This window comes from Cotesia glomerata, linkage group LG8 (genome assembly GCF_020080835.1).
Source record: "Cotesia glomerata isolate CgM1 linkage group LG8, MPM_Cglom_v2.3, whole genome shotgun sequence".
NCBI classification, from domain to species: Eukaryota; Metazoa; Arthropoda; class Insecta; order Hymenoptera; family Braconidae; genus Cotesia; species Cotesia glomerata.
This window is the reverse complement of record NC_058165.1, coordinates 18,811,193-18,825,606: the sequence shown is the minus strand read 5'-3', so window position 1 is coordinate 18,825,606 and position 14,414 is coordinate 18,811,193. Positions and strand designations below refer to the sequence as shown.

The 14,414-nt window shown below is 27.4% G+C and overlaps 1 protein-coding gene across 6 annotated transcripts in view; it reads left to right on the top strand.

The window, feature by feature from the left end:
* LOC123270213 (POU domain, class 6, transcription factor 2) overlaps positions 1 to 14,414 on the top strand; it is a 211,519-nt gene that overhangs the window by 20,506 nt on the left and 176,599 nt on the right. For all 6 annotated transcript variants that reach the window (XM_044736166.1, XM_044736162.1, XM_044736163.1 and 3 more), the window contains exon 2: positions 8,065 to 8,366. In XM_044736166.1, coding sequence (XP_044592101.1) covers positions 8,065 to 8,366 — 302 coding nt within the window. The remainder of the gene's footprint in view (positions 1 to 8,064; positions 8,367 to 14,414) is intronic.

The following is a 14,414-nucleotide window of genomic DNA, read 5'->3' as shown; positions in this document are numbered from 1 at the left end:
TGCGGGGCGTGTGCATGTGTTTGTGAGCGTATATATGAGTATGTATTTCATTATTGTATCTAAAGCGGTCAAGATTTAGCAACGCGATGCGTCAGATCTCATCTGATAGCGACTATTAAAAGTGTATCTTAACCATTAATATATATACATATGTATAGACATATGTGAGCATAAAATTATACGGTCCATCCGTAGTTAGATAGACCCATGTCAAAGGTGTAAGCTAAATTATAGGAGTGAAAAATGACAATCGAATAAATCTAACGGGTAAATAACAATGTCCAAATATCATCTAATTAAAGTTGTAAATTTTTTTTCATTTAAGAAAAATAATATTTATTTTTATTTTAAATTCCGGAATATATAGTTGAAAGGTCAATTTTTTATATTTTACTTGTATTGATTTATTTATTTTTATTTTACCGCGATAGTAATTACGTCAATGTTAAGCGATCGAATTTTTATTTTATAGATATTTTATGTTATTTTATTTTAAATAAAGAAAAAAAATTTGAATAAGTCATTTACGACCATATTATGCCATATATGACCAGATTTTGCCATATAGAACAATATTAGGTAACATATGACCATATTTTGCAACATATAACCATATTATGTAACATATGACCATATTTTGCCGAATATGACAAGATTTTGTCTTTTATGACCATATTTTGCCATATATAAACATATATAGCCAGATATGACAAAATCAGATGACCAGATTAGGTCATAAATATTCAAATTAAGTAATATATAACCATATTGTGCCATATATGACGAGATTTCGCCATATAATACAATATTAAGTAACATATGACCACATTTTGCCATATATAACCAGATTATGCCATATATGGCCAAATCAGGTGACCAGATTAGGTCATCAATATTTAGATTAAGTCATATATGACCATTTTTGCCATATATAACAAGATTTTGCCATTTATGACCACATTTTGCTATACATAAGCATATATGGCCATATATGACCAAATCAGGTGACCAGATTAGGTCATCAATATTCAGATTAAGTTATATATGACCATTTTTGCCATATATGACCAGATTTTGCTATGTATGATCAAATTTTGCCATAAAATACAATATTAAGTAACATACGATCATATTTTGATATATAACGATATTATGCCATATGTGACCAAATCAAGTGACAAGATTAGGTCATAAATATTTAGATTAAGTCATATATGATCAAATAATGCAATATATGACCAGATTTTGCCATATATAACCAGATTAGGTAACATATGACCAAAAAAAGTGACCATAAATGACTATGTCAATCTTTAAATAATTAAATTAGACCATATATGATCAGATTAGGTCACATATGAATAAATTATGGCATATATGATCAGATTAGGTTGCATATGGCCATATCTAGCGATCATATAAAATAATATCAAGCCATTAATATTCACATCAAAAAATTTATGACCAGATTTTGCCATATATGACCAGATTTTGCCATATATAACCATTTTTGCTATATATGACCATATTATGCCATATATGACCAAATTTGGGTTCCAGATTAGGTCATAAATAATCAGATTTTGCCATATATGATCAAATAATGCTATATATGGCCAGATTTTTTCATATATAACTATTTTGCCATATTATGCCATATATGGCCAAATCTGGTTGCCAGATTAGGTCATAAATAATCATATTAAGTCATATATGACCAAATTTGGCCATTTATAACCATTTTTGCCATATATGACCATATTATGCCAAATATGACCAAATCTCGTTTCCAGATTAGGTCATAAATAATCAGATTTTGCCATATATCGCTATATTTTGCCATATATAACCAAAAAAAATTAATTAAAATATTTTCTCGAGTTTATTTTTATACTTCAAGCTGCAATTACAAGATAATTAGTACTTTCAAAGGTCATGATACTTTTGTTCTACGGAATCTAATTATCCATGTGGGAGAAAGATAATACTATAAAAAAATTTTAATTTCACTTTTTTTTAGAAAGATAATTAAATTTTTTTTTTTTAAATCAAAAATATAACAAAGAAATTTTTGTTACGATTAAAATTTTTTTCCAATAATTCTTGTATAAAAAAAAAGAAAAGAAATTAACAAGGGTACTCCTAGTAAAATATAAAAATTTAATCTCGTGTAGAGCAACATCGACCGCATCATCGTCAGCAATAGCCGGAGTCGTCTGCAGTACTATATAATTAAGGGGCTTGATTGATGTTAATTCAAAGGGTAATTAAGAATGTTGCGCATAAAAATCCAGTAATTTATGGTCATTGGGGATAATTATATGTTGACCAGCTTGTAATTGCAAGCACTCGATATGGCTCCGACAGAATAGCGAACAGTGAATTCTCTGCTCCTCTTCTTTAGAGGATACGTCTGGTGGGTTATATAGTGAGTTAATAAATACATAGTAGATACTAAGTCATAGAAGGCCTTTTTAATCCAGCCCTTGGATCTGGCTCTAGGCGCTAGCTCTATCGTTATTTATGAGAGCACTCTCTCCCGACAATCAACTGAATTATTTTTTACACTCGAGCTGCTTCAAGGTCCTTATTATTTACTTCAATGATATTAATTGCGATTATTGGGATGCTATTTAAATATAAATATGTTCTCAGGTTATATATATTGTTAAGTTTTATCCCTACCAACGGTGAGACTGAGACGACCAATGAAAGTCACTCAGCAGGAGCAGTTGGCAACCGCCCATTGCGACTTTGTCCACTCCTGGTATTATTCAAGTACTTTTATTATAACGTATAATAAATACGCTCACCGGTAATCACTGATGAGAGTTTTTAATATTATTTTCAGGGTTTTGAGACAAATAAATCATTAACAGATGGAAGGAGTTACCTGGAAAAAAGTTTTGTTTTTTAAAAAAATTTTTAATTAAATTTTTTTAAAAATCTAACTATATCTCTAGATACATAATTAACAAATGACCTTGTATCTTGTGAACTATTGACATTTTTAAAGAAATAAGCTCATCACGATGTTACACTCATCGAGACCTTTCATTTGAGTACCCACATCAATTTTTCATATATTTTTTATATTTAGATATATTATATATATGTATATATAAAAAATATATCAAAAATGCATGTGAGTACTCAAATGAAAGCTCTTGATCAATGTAATATTGAGATGAGCTTACATCTTTAAAAATATTAATAATTAACAAATGACCTTGTATTTTGTGAACTATCGACATTTTTTAAGATATAAGCTCACCCCGACATTACACTCATCGAGACCTTTCATTTGAGTACCCACATCAATTTTTCATATATTTATATATTTTATATATATGTATATATGAAAAATATATCAAAATGCATGTGGGTACTCAAATGAAAGCTTTTGATGAGTGTAACATCGGGATGAGCTTATATCTTTAAAATATATATTATATATATGTATATCGACGGTACTAGGGTAAAACCTCGTATCTTCTATGAATTTTGAATGAAAGATACGAGGTTTTACCAAAGTACCGTCGATATATGAAAAAAATATCAGAAATGTATTTTATCATTTATTTTTGAGTATTAATATTAAAAAAGAATAATTAAAATTTAATATTTAAATCGTTTTTCTTAAGAATAATCACAAAAAAATTTTATTAAAATTTTTAAAGAAAATTTTTAATTTATTAAAAAGAATTTCGATTTTTTTTAATAAAAATTTCGAATTATAACATTTTTCTAGTTATAGGTTAACATTTTTAAAGATATAAGCTCACTCCGACATTACACTCATCAAGACCTTTCATTTGAGTACCAACATCAATTTTTTATATATTTTATATATTTATATATATTATATATATGTATATATGAAAAATATATCAAAAATACAAGTGGGTACTCAAATAAAAGCTCTTGACGAATGTAATATCAAGACGAACTTATATTTTTGAAATATATATTATATATATATATATATATGAAAAATATATCAAAAATGCATGTGGGTACTCAAATGAAAGCTCTTGATGAGTCTAACATCGCAATGAGCTTATTTCTTTTAAAATATATATATTATATATATATATATATATATATATATATATATATGTATATATGAAAAATATATCAAAAATGCATGTGGGTACTCAAATGAAAGCTCTTGATGAGTCTAACATCGCAATGAGCTTATTTCTTTAAAATATATATATTATATATATATGTATGTATATATGAAAAATATATCAAAAATGCATGTGGGTACTCAAATGAAAGCTCTTGATGAGTCTAACATCAAAATGAGCTTATATCTTGAAAAAAGTCAATATTTAAGAAAGTACAGCACAATTTAACAAAACTCATTATTTAATAAACCAAATTTTATTTATTTATAGTACGCAAATCACAGCAGTCACGTAGTGACTGCAAATTTCCTATTTATTATTATTTTTTCGATAAAAATTCATGAAATTACTCCTAAATAATATTATCAAAATTAATAAATATAAAAATTAAAAAAAATTATAAATTTCAATGTTTTTTTTCTAATTCGCGGATTTCCGCAGTTTTCCGCGAATTGATATTTTCAAATAAAACTAGACTTGTGAGTACTCATTTTAAAGGGAATTTTATCTATAAGAAAATATAATTTTTTATCATTAATAAAAATTCTAAATTTCTTTTAATTAATTAGAAAAAAAATTTTTTTTTTTCAATATCCACTTAAATAATAATATTTTATCAAAATTTAAAAAAATTAACTAAGATAAAAATCATTAATATAGTGTCAAATTTTTTCGATAAAATTTTTTGATCCAAATTCATTTCTTTATTAAACTATTTAATTTATGTAAAAAAAAAAATAAAATTTGTTTAAAGTAATATAAAAATAAAAATTTATTGTTAATATTTATCTTCAAAAAAATAATAAAATTCTATATTTGTCCGTAGGGGTGATAGAAATAATTACGAAATAAAAAAAAAATCTACAAAAATTACCCGATAAAAAGTATCTAATTCTCGTTGAATCAACTAAACGGGTTTTTAAATAAATAATAAAGAGGGCCGTTTAGCATATGAGCCAGACTCTTTGTGCCTGTACTAAACAAGGGAGAATCAAAGCGAGTAAAATTTTTATAACCAAAAAATGACGTTGTGTTTCTACTTGATGAAGCGATTAATTGACAGCATTATCAATAGACAGCATTATCAAAAGAATAACGAAATTTATTTAAAAAATAATACACGGAGTAAAAAAATATAAAAAATTAAAAAAGATTCGATTATCGAGTCGATGAGCCATTCATTTACGTTCTCAAACACAGTCACCGCAATTCGTTTACCTCGGAGCGGTCAATGACGCGGAAGATTTCCTGCCTCGTGTGTGTTTCATCGAGGGTATCCCGCACTATAGTTATAGTTAAGTATTAGTACTATTTAAATGTCTGGGTGTGTAACTGTGTGTATATATACATACAGTAAGCCGGCACGAGCAACAACAGGCCAAACACTCGACCAGTTGCACTCATGACCTTTAATTCTCAACACACGCGCAATCATCCATCTGCCTGATGGTGTGCTCTGGCTCTAGATTCCATGTGCGAGCATTATTAATAAATTTACGCTTGCATTATCATTATTTTTTATTTCATTTAAAAAGTTGCTAAAACTCTGGCGAACCGCCAGAATTTAAAACCGGAGGCTTTAAAACTCCAAAATAGCTCCAGATGCTCTTCCCCGGTGTCCATACGCCCGTTTCACGTCTCAACATCATCCCAGTCCCGGTTGAGGACTCGTAAAAACCCAAATAAACATCATTTAACGCCAATGAATTACTACTTGCCCTTGAATACTACCGAGCTCTTGCTGAGAAGCTAAATTTACGCTCGGAGTTGTACTACTGAGATTTAGACACACCAACGGGTCGCGAAATTTATAGAAATTGTTAGTTTTATACATAAAAAAATTTTTTGGATCTTTCAAATGTCATCTTATATAAAAATTGACGATATTTAGCCATATACACTAAATATGGCCATATTTAGCCATACAAACTAAAGATGGCCATATTTGGCCATACAAACTAAATATGGCCATATTTGGCAATATAAAAAAAATATAGCCATATATAGTAAATACGGCGACGGTTGGCCATATCAAGTAAATATGGCAATTTTGGCCACATATAAATATGGCCATAACTAGCCATATAAAGTAAATATGGCCATATCAAGTAAATGTGGCCACAATTGGCCATATTAAGTAAATCTGGCCATAATTGGCCATATAGACTAACTATGACCATATTTGGCCATATAGAGTAAATATGGCCATAGTTGGCCATATAAAGTAAATATGGATATATGTTAAATATGGCCATATTTGGCCATACAGAGTAAATATGACCACAGTTGGCCATATAAAGTAAATATGGATATATTTTAAATATGACTATATTTGGCCATACAGAGTAAATATGGCCACAGTTGGCCATATAAAGTAAATATAACCATATATTTAATATGGTAATATAAAGTAAATACGGCGACAGTTAACCATATCAAATGAATATAGCAATTTTGGCCATATCAAATGAATATAGTAATTTTGGCCATATAAAAAATATGGCTATATTTAGCCATATAAAGTAAATATCGCCATAACTGTCCATATAAAGTAAATATGGCCATAATTGTCCATATAGACCAACTATGGCCATATTTGGCCATATAGAGTAAATATGGCCACAGTTGGCCATATGAAGTATATATGGCAATTTTGGCCACATAAAGAAATGTGGCCATATTTGACCATATAAAAATATGGCTATATTTGGCCATATAAATTAGATATGGCCATCTTGGCCATTAGATTAAATGTATCTACATTTGGCCATATAAAAAATATGACCATATTTGGTCATACACATTAAATGTATCCATATTTGGCCATATGGCCATATATACTCGATACGGCCAATATTGCCACATTGATTCAATATGGCCATATTTGGCCCTATCGACCTAATATGGTCATATTGGTCTACATATGATTAGATCAGGTCATCAACCATATATGACCAGATATTGCCATATATAACCAGATTAAGTAACATATGACAAAACAAAGATCATTTATGACCATATATTATCAGATTAGGTCACACGTGACCAAATTATGCAATATATGACCAGATTGTGCCATATATAACCAGATCAGATCACATTTCACCAGACTAGTATTTATATGATAACAAAATGAAGCTATAAATATTTAGATTATGCCATATATGATCGGATTAGGTTATATATGACCTAATATTAAAAATTGGTCATAAATGATCTAATATTAAAAATTGGTCATAAACGACCTAATATTGAATATTGGTCATATATGATCATATTCGGTCATATATGACCTAATATTAGAAATTGGTCATATATGACCTAATATTAAAAATTGGTCATGTAAAACCTAATATTGAAAATTGATCATATATGACCTAAAATTCAAAATTGATCACATATGACTTAAAATTAAAAATTGGTCATATCTGGTCACATAAAAAATTTTTTTTCCCAATATATATTCAGGAAACATAAAAATTTTTTTTTTCTAATTTTTCTCAAACATCAAAATTATTTTTTTTCAATCGTAAAAAAACACGTGCCAGTGCAAAAAAATGTAGAATCTCAAGGGACATAAAATCCCAATAAAGTTTTAGACAGAACTTGTTTTAGCTTTGAAGTTGACAAAATAAGATTAAGAGGGTGCTTCTGGTCCTTAAACAGCTGCTCGCGGATTTTTATAGCCACCCTGAAGACATTAGCGATTTAATTACAATCGTTTTATGACTTAAAAAGTATCTCTCGAGTTTTATTTAGTCCCCGGCTATTACGATTGTTTTGTCTGGCTAAATAAGACCCTCCGGGACATTAAGAGCCCGTAGGATCATTAAATAGACGCCCAAGCATTCGGTTAATTATTATCATTATCGGGGTAATTATTTTTATATTAAAAAAAAATTGTTTTTTTTTTTTTTTTTCTATTTTACAGACCTCGAGTCATCGGGATGCTCGGCTGACATGGCAGAGGGCTCTGCTGAAGAAGAACAAAGCAGTACCGCCGCTCCGGCTTCGCCTCCCGCGGATTTGCGTACGATAACCACCCACTTGTCGCCCTCGCCGTACCGCAGATTGCAGCCGCCCCAACCCCAGCAGACTCACCACCGCCCTTATTCCAACATGTTGGCCACTGCAGCCCCCATGAGACATAACTACAACATGCTGTCCCACGTGAAGACCGAATCTGCTGATATCGAGCCGCCCTGCGACGTTCCGCTGAATCTCAAGAGCGAGGTAGGTCTTTTTTTTATTTTTTTTTATTTAACTCACAATTACACCAATAACACTGTCAATAGTTGACTCTAAGTACGTTGACCTGGTTAATGTGTCATTCATTAATAACGGCTTTGTATGTCAATGACAATCAATTAGAATACATACTCTCTCTGAAGTAGCTCAATCCGAATTACTCCCGTCTAATCAATTGGAGCGTGTCAAGACTCGGGTCAATGACTTCGCTAATTTTTAACTTGATCCTTTAAGTTAGTCTTGATTTTTTTACTTTTTATAAAGATTATTAAATGATAATCATTTCCGCAGTCCATTGGTCGGTCTCTTGTCACTGGAAAACCTTTCTAACGATTGACACTGATATCTTGTGGACAGTTTGATTACCTTCCTCTTAAAAAATATTCTTTAATTGTAAGGCATTCTATGCGAAAGTTTTTTTCTAATTTTTTTTTTTTAATTAAAATTGTTCCGAAAAAGTGAAATAAATTTTTTTTTTTAAGTTTTGAGTCTAATATTAACCAAAAATGTAATTTTTTTAATTAAAAATAATTTTTTATTAATTAAAAATTGTTTCAAAAAATAGAAAAAATTTTTTTGCAAGTTTAGAGGTCAATATTTACAAAAAATGTAATTTTTAAATTAATCAAAATTTTTAATTAATTTAAAATTGTTTAAAAAAATGACTACAATTTTTAAAAATCTCTAATTCATTCCAATTTAGTCCTAATTTATTATTAAAAGTTTATATTTTACTAATTTGTAAAGAAAATTCTTGTTAATCAATAAGAAAATCAATTTTTCTTATTCATTTATTTACTTCCGGTGAATAAATTTCATAAAATAGCTTGATAAGCCCACATATGAATTTTTATAAAAATTAGTTCCAAAAATTTCCGATAGGTGGTGCATGGTCGTTAAATTGTCTCGCTATTAGAGAGTTAATTTTTTAAATATAAGTAAAAAACTGAAAATTTTTTTTTACTATTTTAAAGAGCCTGTTCATTCTAATTTAGTCCTAATTTACTATTAAAAGTTTATATTTTACTGATTTATAAAGAAATTTTTTTTTAATCAATAAGAAAATTGATTTTTCTCATTCATTTATTTACTTCCGGTGAATAAATTTCATAAAATAGCTTGATAAGCCCACAAATGAATTTTTATAAAAATTAGTTCCAAAAATTTCCAATAGGTGGCGCATGGTCGTTAAATTGTCTCACTATTAGAGAGTTAATTTTTTAAATATAAGTAAAGAACTAAAAATTTTTTTTCACTATTTTAAAGAGCCTGTTCATTCTAATTTAGTCCTAATTTATTATTAAAAGTTTATATTTTACTAATTTGTAAAGAAAATTTTTTTTAATTAATATGAAAATCGATTTTTTCTTTCCTAGTAACTTTTCAGCCGTACTAACTTGTATCCGGGTCAAATGTTGTTTTAATAGTTTTAACAACAAATTCATTTTATCTTTGTTATTAACTAATATATTTATTATTATAGTTTTAAGAACAAATTTTGTTTATGTTCGTTATTAATTAACACCTAAGTTTATCAAGATCGTGTTGTCAGCATGTTAAATCCTTTATTTCTCTTTTTTAATTAGTTTTTTTTTTTCAATTATCATAAATAATTTATAGTTAAATATATAAACAATAATGTTTGTAAGGTTGAAATAATATAAAAGTCTTTTTAATAAACAACTTGATGTAGACATTTTGTACTTGTCCCACCAGTCACAAATGCCTGTCCCACCAGTCACAATAAAAACAAATTTTTTTAATTGTTTCTACGTAGGTAATCAGTCTAATTCTTCATAATATTGAAAGTTTGTAGGATAAATTTAGTATTTTCGAGGGAAGTATTTTTTTTTAGTTTAGTGGTCGAACTGAAATTGGACTTTAAGTATACCTTTGCTAAGAGACAAGGATTTGTTGTTAGTCTCACCAGTCACACTCAGTTAAATGATAATTACGAGAAACTTAAAAAGTAATGTAGGTTTTTGACAAAGGGATCTTGTTAATTAGTTATTCTTCTGTATTATAAGATAAATTTGACTATAGTATAAATTTCAGTCACCTAATTATATATAATTGATAAAATTCCAGAGTCAAATCTCCCACTAGTTACTATGGAATGACAATGCCCCAATTGTCAAAATTTCCCTTAAAATTGTTATAATTTAAAAATTTAATCATTTTTGATAGACTAAAAATAATTCATTTCGAAATAAAAAAACTAAATATAAACCACACCAGTATTTTATTTGTCTAATTACTGTTTATTTGAGTCTATGTTCTCTTAATTAGTAATGAAATAATAATTAGTCGAGAAATTTTAAGTGAAAAATTATCAAAAATTTTATGAAAAAATTAGTCAAAATTTCTATTAATTAAAAAAATTAGTCAAAGTTTTAAGTAAAAAATTAGTTAATTTTTTTAAATTAGTCAAAATTTGAATTAATTACAAAATTAGTCGAAATTTTTATTAATTGAAAAATTAGTCAAAATTTTAAGTGAAAAATTATCAAAAATTTGAAGTGAGAAATTATCAAAAATTTTATGAAAAAATTAGTCAAAATTTCTATTAATTAAAAAAATTAGTCAAAGTTTTAAGTAAAAAATTAGCTAATTTTTTTAAATTAGTCAAAATTTTAATTAATTACAAAATTAGTCGAAATTTTTATTAATTGAAAAATTAGTCAAAATTTTAAGTGAAAAATTATCAAAAATTTGAAGTGAAAAATTATCAAAAATTTTATGAAAAAATTAGTCAAAATTTCTATTAATTAAAAAAATTAGTCAAAGTTTTAAGTAAAAAATTAGCTAATTTTTTTAAATTAGTCAAAATTTTAATTAATTACAAAATTAGTCGAAAGTTTTATTTATTAAAGAATTAGTCAAAATTTTAATTAAATACAAAATTAGTCGAAAGTTTTATTTATTAAAAAATTAGTCAAAATTTGAATTAATTACAAAATTAGTCGAAATTTTTATTAACTGAAAAATTAGTCAAAATTTTAAGTAAAAAATTATCAAAAATTTTACGAAAAAATTAGTCAAAATTTCTATTAACTAAAAAAATTTGACAAAAAGATGTTGTTAATTAGTTATTCTTCTATATTATAAGGTAAATTTTACTATAGTATAAGTTTCAGTCCCGAATACAAAAAAATATTTTAAAACCAAGATAACATCAATGAATCAAACAGTTTGTGTAAACAGATAGATTAAGCTCCGTGAATCTCGTAACGGGATGTGTAGTATGCAGCACACATGCGACGATAAGACGAGTGAATAGTAGTTGTTTGCACTCAGCTTAAACGCCCACCTTTGGGACGGGCAACCGAACACAACACGGAGGTTAAACATCAGCTTCTGTGCTTGTTGGTGAGCAAACGCTCGAGCAGAATGAGCAATCATCCATCAACCGCTCAATATGTTAATTAGTGATCCAATTTTTGCAATTTTTTGCAAAATTTATCACCTGGGTTGATAAAAAAGCAAATGTTAGAGTTGTAATCACCTGAAGGGGCTGTCATTCATGCTTGACGCGGCTGAAGATCGCCCGGTGTGTAACGAGTCTAACTAATCGCCTGCGTGTAGCTTAGCCTGGAGGTAAATTCCTGTTTTGTGGGGTGAGGATGACGTTGAGCTGTTGTAAGGCTGCTAAGGCTCCTAAGTAATTGTAAATGCCACTGAAATGTGATTGAAGGTATCGAGGAATAAGGATAAATAAAATACCTTATGCGCGATCTCATTATACCACTTGGAAGAATTATTTTCTCGGTTACAATTACACCAAGCTCGTATTTCACAATTATATCATTTTTATTATTATTCGTCGCCTTGTTAGTGGGATGCAGTAAATAAGTAAGGAAATAAAAGGCGGGTTGACTTCGCTGAGCACATTCGACCATTCGAATCCGGTTACTTTATCGTGCATAATAATTATGTTTGTTTTGTTGTTGTTGTTGTTATTATTGGCGAAGGGCGATATCGAATTACTGGATTGGCTCGGGACTAATGTTTTATGATGATTGGAGATTGGGTTTAAAAAAAAAAATTCTAAATTTCTTAAAAAAAATTTTATTGACTAAAAAAAATATATATTCTTGTTAAAGAAATGAATTTTTAAGTTTAATTAGTGTATTTTAGTGTGATATAAGTTAATTCATTAATTTTTAAGTTAAATTAATATATTTTAGTGTAATATAGCTTCAATAATGAGAAATTGGTAATTTTTTTAGAATTTAGTTCAGAGTTTCGCCGCTAGGTGGCTACGGTTTCTCGCTAGTAGAAAATTCTTACCAGAGTATATATAAGGAACCAAATTTTTGTTAAAAATTCTGGAATTTAGCCAGAATTTAGCCAGAATTTAGCTGGAATTTATATTTGTTTTATTGTGGTTATGTTTAAACAGAAAGAAAAATTCTAAATATTTTATGAAAAAAGTTTTTATTGATTAAAAAAAAATATATTCTTGTTAAAGAAATAAATTTTTTGGATTAATTCTTGAATTTTTAAGTTAAATTAATGTATTTTTATTAAATATAGTCTAAATAATAAGAAAATGGTAATTTTGTAGAATTTACTTCTTGGTCTCACCGCTAGGTGGCTACGGTTGCTTGCTAGTAGAAAATTCTTACCAGCGTATATATTAGGAACCAAATTTTTGTTTGTTATGTTTAAAAAAAAAAAGAAATTTGAAATTTTTTAAGAAAAAACAATTTTAATTAATTTAAAATGAAAATACTTTTGGTAAAAAATAATTTTTTAGAAAATTTTTAAGCTTAATTTAAGAATTTTTATGTGAAATTAATTTATTTTAGTAGTATAGTTTAAATTAAATAAAATTGGTGAAAATTAGTTCTTGGTTTTGCCGCTAGGTGGCTACGGTTTCTCGCTTGTAGAAAAATCTTACTAGAGTATATATAAAAAACTAAATTTTTGCTGAAAATTCTAAAATTTGAACAGAATTTTTGTTTTATTGCCATTTATGTCTGTAAAAAAGGGAAATTTTTAATTTATTAATAAGAAAAAAGTTTAATGATTCAAATAAAAAAATATTCTTGATCAAAAATAATTTTTTAGAGAATTTTTAGGCTTAATTCGTGAATTTCAAGGTCAAATCAATGCATTTTAGAGAATTTAGTAAAAATAATGGAGAATTGATACTTTATTCGAAAATTAGTACTTGGTTTTGCCGCTAGGTGGCTACAGCTTCTCGCTAATAGAAAATTCTTACCAGAGTTTATATAAAGAACCAAATTTTTGCTATAAATTTGTCTATTGAATTGAACAGTAAGTTTGTTTTATTACAATTGATGTTTCATATATCTGGAAAAAAGAAATATTCTAATCTTCTCTACAAAAAAGAAATCTGATTGATTTAAAATACAATAATCAGTTCAAAATAATTTTTTAGTCTCAATTGAAGAATTTTTATGTGAAATCAATGTATTTTACTAATAAGGTCAAAATAACGCAAAATTTGTAAAAATTAGTTCTTGGTTTTACTGCTAGATGGCTACGCTCTCTCGCTAGTAGAACAATCTTACCAGAGTATATATATTAAACTTCAAATTTTTGTTAAAAATTCTGGAATTTAGCAGTAATCTTGTTTTATTATGAATAATGTGTGTAATGTTTTAAGAAAAAGACATTTTGAATTCCTAAAAAAAGAAATTTAGTTTAAAAAAAAATATTCTTGATCAAAAATTGATTTTTAGAGAATTTTTAACCTTAATTTTAGAATTTTTATGTAAAATTAATGCACTTTAATACTACAGTCTAAATAACATCAAATTACTAAAAAAATTAATTCTTGGTTTTACCGCTAGGTGGCTATGCTCTCTCGCTAGTGGAAAAATCTTATCAGAGTATATGTAAAAACAAAATTTTTATTCAAAATTTCTGAATTTAGCGATATCTCTGTTTTATTGAGATTCTTGTGAGTTATGTCAAAAAAATTTCTAAATTTTTGAAAAATAAACTTTGATTGGCTTAAAAAAAGTACTCTTAATCAAAAATAAATTTTTACAGAGTTTGTAA